Source organism: Rhinopithecus bieti, unplaced genomic scaffold, assembly GCF_001698545.2.
Source record: "Rhinopithecus bieti isolate Rb0 unplaced genomic scaffold, ASM169854v2 scaffold_74225, whole genome shotgun sequence".
Classification (NCBI taxonomy): Eukaryota; Metazoa; Chordata; class Mammalia; order Primates; family Cercopithecidae; genus Rhinopithecus; species Rhinopithecus bieti.
This window is the reverse complement of record NW_016827667.1, coordinates 117,829-128,505: the sequence shown is the minus strand read 5'-3', so window position 1 is coordinate 128,505 and position 10,677 is coordinate 117,829. Positions and strand designations below refer to the sequence as shown.

General features: G+C 55.0%; 1 protein-coding gene across 6 annotated transcripts in view; it reads right to left on the bottom strand.

Annotated features, from left to right (window-relative positions):
• The window catches only part of BAHD1 (bromo adjacent homology domain containing 1), a 33,116-nt gene that overhangs the window by 6,395 nt on the left and 16,044 nt on the right, over positions 1–10,677 (bottom strand). For 4 of the 6 annotated variants that reach the window (XM_017864029.1, XM_017864024.1, XM_017864025.1 and 1 more), the window contains 2 exons: positions 3,258–4,703; positions 826–1,208 (listed from right to left, as the gene is read on the bottom strand). In XM_017864029.1, coding sequence (XP_017719518.1) covers positions 826–1,208; positions 3,258–4,689 — 1,815 coding nt within the window. In that variant the 5' untranslated portion in view covers positions 4,690–4,703. The remainder of the gene's footprint in view (positions 1–825; positions 1,209–3,257; positions 4,704–10,677) is intronic. The other 2 variants (XM_017864026.1, XM_017864027.1) reach the window with 1 other exon arrangement.

The following is a 10,677-nucleotide window of genomic DNA, read 5'->3' as shown; positions in this document are numbered from 1 at the left end:
CTAGTTTTTTTGTATTTTTTAGTAGAGACGGGGTTTCACCGTGTTAGCCAGGATGGTCTCGATCTCCTGACCTCGTGATCCGCCCGTCTCGGCCTCCCGAAGTGCTGGGATTACAGGCTTGAGCCACCGCGCCCGGCCCCAATTAATTACTTTTAAGAGCCAGGGTCTCACTCTGTCATCCAGGCTGGAGTGCAGTGGTGCAATCAGCTCACTGCAGCCTTGAACTCCTGGACCTAAGCAATTCTCCCACTTCAGCCTCCCGGTGCACAGCACCATGCGGCTAATGTTTTTACTTTGTAGAGATGAGGTCTATATTGCTCAGGCTTCTCTCGAACTTCTGGCCTCATGTGATCTTACCACCTCCATCACCCAAAGTACTGGGATTAAAGATGTGAGCCACTGCACCTGGCCTCTTTTCATCATCCCAGATGTTCTCTGTATCACTAATTTTCTCTGTGCATTCCAACTTCCTCTATACACTTATCCAGAAAAGTTCTCCATTGACAGTCCTCCATTTTACAATCCAGGGTATAAGGGACAGAGTGAGCAGTGAGGGGAGGGGAAGACACTCACAGAGATGGCAGCCACCAGCTATGACTGTGTGTCTCCTGACCTCCCTGGGGTATCTGGTACAGGATCAGTAGGGGGCTAGGAAAGCAAGCTGGGTGGGCCAGCATGGCTGATTCCTGGGATACAAGTAAACTGGAGTCCCTTGTCACCTCTCAGAGTAGCTAGAACCAGGTGCTCCTAGCACCTACCTCACTGCAAGTCATGTGTCCCCACTGCCTCCCTCCCTCTTGTCATCAGCTAAGAGCTGGCACTTACCAAGACATACACGGCCTTCTCACAGGCAGCCCCAACAGGTACCCAGCCATTAGTGCGGCGGCGACGGCGGCGGCGAGGGCGTGGGCGCTGGACACGTGGCTGCTTGGGGTGACTGGGCCTGCGGGCTGCCTTGCTCCTTGCAGTGTGCCTGCAGCTGGAGCCCGTGCGCAGACCTGACTTAGAACCACTGGGTGGTTTGGCGCTCTGAGGGCACGCACGGGCTACTGTCTGAGGCTCCGAGGTGGGTGTCTGAAGATGGGGGACGGGCTCTGCTGCAGGCGGTACACTGGGTACAGGGCATCCCAGGAGTGGGTGGGCGGGTGAGGCTGGGTGGCCAGCTTCTGGGAGAGGAAATTCCAACTGGCTCAGGGATCTGCAGCCTTCTAGGAAAGGGAGAGAGTGGGTCAGGACAGGACAAGCAGTGACCCCCATCACCCATCTGTTTCAGAACCTGCTCCTGTCTTAATTCTAAGTGTGCAACCAAAGGCCACTGAGGTGGCCAATGGGATCAGAGGCCTTTTTATGGATTGTCAGAGTGACTCTCTAAGGGGACGGGGTGTTTCCTGATCTTGGAGACTGGCCAGCTCCCCTTTTAGTCTGAAAGAGAGGTGGTTGGAACATCCTTTTTAACTCTAAACTTTTTTTTTTTTTTAAGACAGTCTCGCTCTGTTGCCCAGGCTGGAGTGCAGTGGCCCTATCTTGGCTCACTTCAACCTCCACCTCCCGGGTTCACGTATTTCTCCTGCCTCAGCCTCCTGAGTAGCTGGGATTACAGGTGCCCACCACCACACCCAGCTAATTTTTTTGTATGTTTAGTAGAGATAAGGTTTCACCACATTAGACAGGCTGGTCTCAACCTACTGAGCTCAGGCAATCTGCCCGCCTCAGTCTCCCAAAGTGCTAGGATTACAGGCATGAGCCACCGTGCCTGGCCCTGATATTAATTTTCTAAGGCTTTCATAATGCCTGAGAATAGGGTTCTGGAATCGGACAGCCTGGGTTCTGCCACTTACTAGCCATGTGACTTCAGGCAAGTCACTTAACCCTCAGAGCAATATAAATAGTAGTTACAAATATCACATTTGGTAACTGGCTGGTTTTTTTATGAACACATTAACTCATTTCATCCTTACAAAACCCCTATGAGGTAGGTATCATTACCCCCATTTTATAGTTAAGAAAACTGAGACACAGAGCAGTTACTGACTTGTCCCATAGTCACATGGCTAGGGAAGTGGGGGAGAACATTCTACTCCAGGCAGTCTGGCTCCAGAGTCTGTGCTCCATTACATGGCAAGCAGCCTCCCATATGTAAAGCACTTAGAACAGTGCCTGGTACATGGTGTCTACTGGTGTCCTTATTATTAGGGGGAGAGGATGAGGGTCTAGACTTGGGGAATGGCACAAAAAAAGAAGGAAAACCCTCAGCAGCAGCCTGTTCTCATGTCAGAAGAATTCTAACTCAAGCCACAACCTGAAATAACCAGTCTGGCCAGGGCCAACTGGTCTATAAAGTTGTTTTATAGACCCCTACAAGAAAGGATGTGGGGGGAAGGGAGATCTGGAAGGTCCAGCCCTCACCTCCCCAGCAGCAGGCCAGACCTGCTGGCCAGCATGTCTCATTTCCACCCAGGAGGCAGGCAGGGAGCCTGGAGAGGCAGGTGAGGATACCTCTGCCAGTTCAGGGAAGAGAAATGATTCTGGGAGTGTCTCAACAGCCAGAGCATGGGCAGGTGTCTGGGTCTTGTCAGGCAGGCAGACACCAAAGCTGTGGGCCCTGATTGCATTCCATCCACGTCAGGGAACTGTTTGTCTGTTCCCGTGGTGTACCCTCTCTATCCACACCCAGCAAAGTGATGCTCAGTCTGGGCACTTCTTTTTCAAGGCCTGTACAGCCAGGGCAAAGCTGCCCTGTGCAGTAGGTACCACCTACTGAGTCTGGTACCTACCACTCTTCCCATGAATGCTGAACTTCGCCAGCACGCAGAGAGTACTGGTTTCTAAAAAGTAAGGAATTCTAGCTTTCCTCGAGGAGAGCAGAAGGGCCGGGCCATTAGAACAGTTTGGTAAAAGTCCTAATTCCAATAACTAACCTGCTATTCAGAGTCTAAGAAGGGGTATCCCAGGATGAGGAGGGAAGAGAGGCCTTTCTGTGGCCTGTACCACTGCAATGCTACCTAACTGCCAGGCCAAGAATCTCCACAGGCAGCCTGGGAAGAGCAAGGCTGTCCACAACCATAGATGGGGCCCTGTTCTTGGGAATGCTCCTCTGCTTGGGGCACAGACTACGGGAGTTCTCGCTTCTGAAAGCCCCTACCTTCCAGTTAGCAGCCAGACCCCAAGGGAGACCTCTGCTCAGATCAACAGCCCAACCTCCTGGGATGCCATGTCTCTGAGACTCCCCAGTTTATCCCGGACCCAGGACGCCTTACCTGCTGCAAAAGGCATTTTGTATGGGCAGCCGCCACAGGCAGTGCCAGCGCGGGTGAGAGACAGGGGCAACACTCCGCAGATGCTGTAGCCATTCACTCCAGTGTCCTCGCTAGAGCAGTAGCGAGAGGAGCCCCAGGGAGGGTGCTGAAAAGGGGTGCCTGAGGGCACTGAGCTCGGGGCTAAGAGGAGCCCCTCTTCTTGAGGTGCAGCCACTGGGGATAGCTTGCCCTCTGGGAGCATGGGGCAGGGCGAGTAGCCCCCACACTGCAGCCCCTCTTGGCCACAGTACAGGTAGAAGCTGCCTAGTGCAGTGAGCTCGGGCCCAACACACAGGCCACTATAGTCGGCAGGGTTGCCAGGCATCGGCAGCGGAGACAGCTGAGGTGTGGGGAACGAGGGCTGATGCAGTTCCTGCTTAGGGGCAGGTGATTCCTCGCCTGGGCGCCCAGGCTCTGGCTTCAGAGCCGCCTGTCCACCCATCAGCAGGGGTAGGTGAGGGCGCAGTCCCAAAGGGCTCTCCAGAGCCTTGCTCAGGGGCTGATGAGATGGCTGGACGGATGGTCCACGAGGAATTGTAGATGGCCATGGCTCATCAGGGCAGCCTTGCCAGCCGGGTGGGCCTGCAGCCTCCCCAGAGCTGGCCCCCTGCCAAGCCTTGGGATAGTTCTTGCCAGTGACCTTGGGCCACTTTGGCCTCGGGGCCTTGGGTGCTGGGGGCTCAGTGGACCGCCCATCTACTTCTGCATGGGCACGAGGCAGACGCAGGGGTAGCTCCCGCTCCTGGCTCAGCTTTAGGAAAGCAGCTGCATTCAGGCTAGCCAGTCTCTTGGGAGCTGGGTCTCCATCTCGGCGGGGACCTTCATCTGGTGCTGGCTCTGGAGACAGGTCCCGACTTCCTCCTCCAAGGTCCCCCAGCCGGGGCCGCTTCTTGGAGGAGGACCAGCCCCCAGTAGCACGGTCACGGTCACGGCTGCGGTGGGGATCCGCTGCTCGACTGCGGCGGGTGCCTGCCAGGCTGCTGGTGTCCTCTCGCTCCAGCAGCAGGTTATTGAGAGCTTCGGCATTGAGGGAGGCCAGGCGCCGCTTGCGGGGCTGGGCAAGGCCAGGGTCCTCACTGGATGGGGCTGGGCTGGGGGGCTTGGGCAGGTCAGGCGGTAGCTCATCAGCCTCATCTGCACTCCGGGGACCGGCCACATTCTCCAGGCGAGTCAGCAGCACTTTGCAGGCCTTGGGCTTCTCAGGAACCAATGGGCGCTTACGAAGTGGGTAGTTCTTGCGGCGCCCTGTGAGGTGACCTGGGCTCTCGGGCACGCCTGGCTCCACACCCTCAGCCCCCTGCTCCATGTTGCTGTCTTCCATCTGCAGGGGCTCTCGGCGGCCACTGGGGCCCGAACTCAGCATGGGAAGAGACTTTCTCCGAGTGTGTGTCATGGAGTACTTCCAACCTGCAGGACAGAAGGTGGGCAATGAGAGAAGCCCTCTCTGGCCTGCCCCTGCCTGCTTTCTCTCCCATTGCAGCCTACCCAGCCCCAGGTGCAGTGACCCTGGCCTCCAGTATGGGTTTTCCCAGGACTCCCCTTCCAGAGTGTGAAAGTGCAGTGGAATCAGGCTACCAGCAGCTGTGCAAGGACTGGTTCCTCCTTTTTCCTTTTAGCCTAGGGTTATCTCTGAACTAAGCCCCTGAAAAGCCTAGGGAGCAATGCAGACCCCAGGGACAGGGGATAGGAGGAGCTGGTGGCAAAGCTCTTTGTTTTCTTTCCGTCCTTCTCTCACTAGATACTCATCACTGGATAGGAGGAGGCTCTGAAGATAGAGCCTCCCAAAATGGGGGCTTGGGTGGTAGGAGTCCATCTATTCTTTATTATTTTTATTATTATTATTTGAGAGACGGAGTCTCGCTGGAGTGCAGTGGCGGGATCTCAGCTCACTGCAAGCTCCGCCTCCCAGGTTCATGCCATTCTCCTGCCTCAGCCTCCCAAGTAGCTGGAACTACAGGTGCCCGCCACCATGCCCGGCTAATTTTTTTTTGTATTTTTAGTAGAGAGGGGGTTTCACCATGTTAGTCAGGATGGTCTCGATCTCCTGACCTCGTGATATGCCCGCCTCAGCCTCCCAAAGTGCTGGGATTACAGGCGTGAGCTGCTGTGCTTGGCCAGGAGTCCATCTATTCTTTCAAAAGTATAACCAAGGCATTAACAACCCCCTCCCCAAACACAGGGCTTCTGAGGTTGGCCACAGGAGGATAAGAAGACAGATAGTGAAGAGTTGAGATGGGGAACCTGCCTGCTGGGCCATGAAGAAGGCAAAGTTCAGTCTCTGAGGACTCCTCCCCTGGCACATAAAGCAAGACCACCACAACCTGGGTCTGGCTCGAAAAGCTCTATCAAGGGTAAAGGCCTGGCTTTGAGGGGCCCATGGTGGAGAGGTCTCAGCTTTGAGGGGCCCATGGTGGAGAGGTCTCAGCTTTGAGGGGCCCATGGTGGAGAGGTCTCAGCTTTGAGGGGCCCATGGTGGAGAGGTCTCAGCTTTGAGGGGCCCATGGTGGAGAGGTCTCAGCTTTGAGGGGCCCATGGTGGAGAGGTCTCAGCTTTGAGGGGCCCATGGTGGAGAGGTCTCAGCTTTGAGGGGCCCATGGTGGAGAGGTCTCAGCTTTGAGGGGCCCATGGTGGAGAGGTCTCAGCTTTGAGGGGCCCATGGTGGAGAGGTCTCAGCTTTGAGGGGCCCATGGTGGAGAGGTCTCAGCTTTGAGGGGCCCATGGTGGAGAGGTCTCAGCTTTGAGGGGCCCATGGTGGAGAGGTCTCAGCTTTGAGGGGCCCATGGTGGAGAGGTCTCAGCTTTGAGGGGCCCATGGTGGAGAGGTCTCAGCTTTGAGGGGCCCATGGTGGAGAGGTCTCAGCTTTGAGGGGCCCATGGTGGAGAGGTCTCAGCTTTGAGGGCCCCATGGTGGAGAGGTCTCAGCTTTGAGGGGCCCATGGTGGAGAAGTTTCATTTGAACTTCGGTTCAAATTCCAGGCAAGAGCAGCCCAAAGGGTGCCAGTACCTAGGGCAAGGGTAACAGTATGGCCGGGATCAGCATATTCCTGGGGGTAGAGAAAACCCAGGGGCTGCACACTAGACCTGCCAAACCGCTTTAAACCCCTGCCGGCCACAAAGAGTTGGGAAAAGAAAGTATCAAAGAGAAGCACTAACACAGGAGACAAACGCGCTGCCTTGCTAGTTGTGCTCAGTTCTCCCTCTTTGTAGGCAGGGGCAGGATGCAAGGAGGTGGGGAAGAGTCTCAGGAAGCCCAAAGCCCCTGACAGGAAATGCATATGACCAGGCATCATCCCTTAACTTTGCTTGGCAAAATACTCCAACATACACCTGCGGCAGCCTGAGCCCCAGTTCTGAGTGAGAGGCCAGAGCTGGCTGTGCACTGGAAGCTGGCATAGCCAAGGCAATGAAGAACTGCAGGAGGCGGTGGTCAGAGACTGCAGAGCTGTTCACTTCCTACCACTCAACCCAAAGCACAGGGGCTGGCAAGTAAGGTGCCAGACAAGTTCTGTCCCTCACCAGGCACCCCTGCAACCCATCCCCACCCAGCAGGCCCGGGCTTTTCAGCTTAATTTCCCCACTGCTATTGTTGTTCACACTCATTCTACAGAGGAACTGAGAGCAGTCCCTGCTGGGCCAGGATTTAACCCTGAAAGTCCCAAGCCTGAGGGCTCCCAGGCATTCCTGAATCTTCCCCTGTTAGCTCCCATGGCCTTGGGCCAGTGGGTGGGGTCACTGGACACCTCCACTCCAGAGACATGCTGCATTAGTTGAGAAAGAGTTCTCAGAAAACCAGGCTGAGGGTGGCGTGGGCAACCCTCACCCGAGAAAGGACACGGAAAACTGGAAAGGAGAGGCAGCACGCCAGGCTTTGCTCTGGCCACGTGCGGGGACTTGCCACTGCTCAGAGACCAGACCCCGGGCAAGACAGAGTCACAGAAGGCAAATCCATTCATTCCTGAAGCACAGATGGAGAGCTCCTAAAAAATCCCAGGCATCTGCTAGGTTCCATAAGTCTCTTTCCTGCTTGTAATCAGGGTGACCACCCGTCCCTGTCTGCTCAGCAGGCTTACTGGCAATGCCGGGCGTGGTGGCTCACGCTCGTAATCCCCACACTTTGGGAGGTCCAGGCGGGTGGATCACGATGTGTCAGGAGATCAAGACCATCCTGGCTAATATGGTGAAACCCCGTCTCTACTAAAAATACAAAAAAAAAAAAAAATTTAGTTGGGCATGGTGGCACGAGCCTGTAGACCCAGCTACTTGGGAGGCTGAGGTAGAAGAATCACTTGAACCTGGGAGGTGGAGGTTGCAGTAAGCCAAGATCGCACCACTGCACTCCAGCCTGGGCGACAGAGCGAGACTCTGTCTCAAAAAAAATAAAATAAAATAAAAAGCATCCCATTGCTTATAACCCACAGGCCCTTCTCTCATATCCAGGCACCCCTGTGCTGGAGGTGGAAGAGCAAGCAATGAGAAGCAGCAGAAGCACATCAGTACTCCCTAGGAAGCCCAGGTCCAGCCCTCTCCAACTCCCAAGAGGCCTGGAGATGATGGATGAGTGAACAGACCATGCATCTGAGCAGGGGCCAAAGCCCCTCAACAGGCCCCAAGTTACCAGAGGGGCCGGGCCTAGGAACGGCTGGGAGGCAAGGTCGAGATCACCTGGGCTTGTGGTCTTTGAGGATAAGAACGCGAAGTACAAAGTGAGGAGAAGGCAGTTGGGAAGGACAGCACAGGGAGGTGCTGTCAGGCCTGACTAGTGGAAGCGTTCTTAGCAGGGGGATGATTGGCCACCCCGACCTCTAGTTTGCTGGGAGACTGGCTGCATGGGCAGACGGTCCTCGATCTCGGGATAGTTGTCCCCACTCAGTCCTCCCGTCTCAACACACAGAGGTCCCAAGCAGAGAGAGATGGGAAGGGAGTCGGTGCCTTGACTACACAGCTTCCACTTTCAGGAGTCTGAGCCCAGAACCTTTGAGAATCTGTTCCCTGTGGACCAATGTTGCTCTTTAACCTCTCATTCAGCTTTCCAGTCCCTCAGGGACATCCACTGCTCCCCTGGGGGGTAGGGTGCTGACCATCCCGGGAAGCCTCTGAATCACAGGGTGCGAGTCACATTTCCAAATCAAGCAGAACAGCCTCCTGCTAGCCTCCCTAAAATCTGCCAAATCCTCTGTCACTCGCTAAAAACACCCAAAGCCATCAAAAGCACATCACAAAACAACTCCTAGCTTTCCTGTGGTGCAAAGTCCAGCCACTCAGCATCCTAAGGAGAGGCTGGGGTCTCTGCTGCCTGCCTCTCGCTGCACTCCAATCTAGGGAAAGCATGTGTGAGTCATGCTTTGAAGACAGACAAAGCAGCAAGAAGCTTGGCTGCAACTTTTCCCCTGGGGTGGAGCTGGGCGGAGGGGCTACAAGCCTGCCAGGGCCCCTCCAACCCACAAGGGATGGCCCAGCTACAGGGCTGGTTGGGGAAAGGGGATCCCAGAAAAGTAGTAGGCTTGGTTCCCCTCTCCTAGCCCTGCCAATCCTCCTGCTGCCCCTCCCACTTATGCACTAGCTCACCCAGAAACTTTCAACCACTACGGGGGGACAAGGTACACTGGGGTTCTCTCAGCACTATCCCCTCCTCTCTGGGAAGCTGTGTCCTCCCAGACACGAGTGGTCCATGCCCCCTTGGGAAGGTCTCTAGGAGGGATTCCCAGGGCACTTTCTTGACACTAGAAGATGTCAAGAAAACTCTCACTGGAGAAAACCAGTTTGATGGTCCCCAGCTCTGATACAGCTGCCAGGAAGGATAGTGGTTGGCTGGTGGGCATACAGACCAAAGACCCAGAGAAGTACAGGTTGAATCCCAAATCCTCAGACATGTACTCTAAAGACAGCAAACAGGCCACCTTCACCTCAGGGGCATCAGGATTTCAAAATTGAGGGGGAGGTCAGGCCCAGTTAAAACTGTCACAGTAGGGTCTGGGAGTAGTCATCTCCACAGCAGCAGAAGGGGACAGACAGATGCCCTGCTCTGGCCCTCAGGCTGCAGCAGCACCATACACCAACCCTACCAGCACCAGCAGAGCACAACCAAGGTGCTTCGCGCTGGGCTGAAGGTTCAAGGGAGAGTCAGAGGCCCAGAGGAGCACGGGGTGCTGGCACTGCTTTGGGGAAACAAGGGTGGGGGCCTGCAAGGGCAGGTCACAGCCCAGATCACTCCCACAAGCAGGGGCTGCCCAGGGCAGGAAGTGGCCCTCAGTTGTGGTTGCTGCTTTCCCCTTACTTACCCAGCTCTGGGTTGCACCCCGCACACCATCCTGAGGGGTTCAGGATGCACTTTAAATTTTGCTTTTCAGGCTTCTTTGGTTTTTCTTTTTTGTTGTTGTCTGAGACAGGGTCTTGCTTTGTTGCTCAGGCTGGAGTGCAGTGGTGCAATCATGGCTCATGGCAGCCTTGAACTCCCAGACTCAAGTGATCTTTCCACCTCAGCCTCCCGAGTAACTGAGACTATAAGCGTGTGCCACCATGCCCAGGTAATTTGGTAGAGACAGGTTGTGGGGGGGAGGGGTGCAGAGGGCCTCACTATGTTGTCCAGGCTGGTCTCAAACTCCTGGGCTCAGGTAATCCTCCCACCTTGGCCTCCCACAGTGCTGGGATTACAGGCATGAGCCATCAGACCCAGCCCGGTTTATTTTTAATGAGAGGGAGGGAATCGTGGCAGTCTTAGATAAGGGCAGACCCAGGTCATCTGAGTGAGGGCTGCGAAGGACCCTGCCCCATTAGAAGCCACCTCCTTCCAATTACAGCTAAAACCACAACTGGAGCTGAGTTCAGCATTGTCCTCCTCTGCATTCTCTCGGAATAACCCCTCCCCATCCGTGAAAGGAATAAAACACTTGTCATGAGCACTGAATTTCTTGAATCTTCTATCAGAGAAGAAAAGTGGAAAGGGCACAAAACCAGGCTCCTTTTCACTTAAATTTAGTTGCTGTTACTTTATGGACAAACAGGTGAAGCTGCTGAAATTCTTATGGTAAAGCCACGTAAAGACACAACTGGTAGCTACTGAATCTCTTAAAGAGCTGGTAAGCCGGGTGTGGTGGCTCACACCTGTAATCCCAGCACTTTGTGAGGCCAAGGGGGGCGGATCACGAGGTCAGGAGATCAAGACCATCCTGGCTAACGCGGTGAAACCCCGTCTCTACTAAAGTACAAAAAATTAACCAGGTGTGGTGGTGGGCATCTGTAGTCCCAGCTACTCGGGAGGTTGAGGCAGGAGAATGGCATGAACCTGGGAGGCAGAGCTCACAGTGAGCCGAGATTGAGCCACTGTACTCCAGCCTGGGCGACAGAGCGAGACTCCGTCTCAAAAAAAAAAAAAAAAAAAAAAA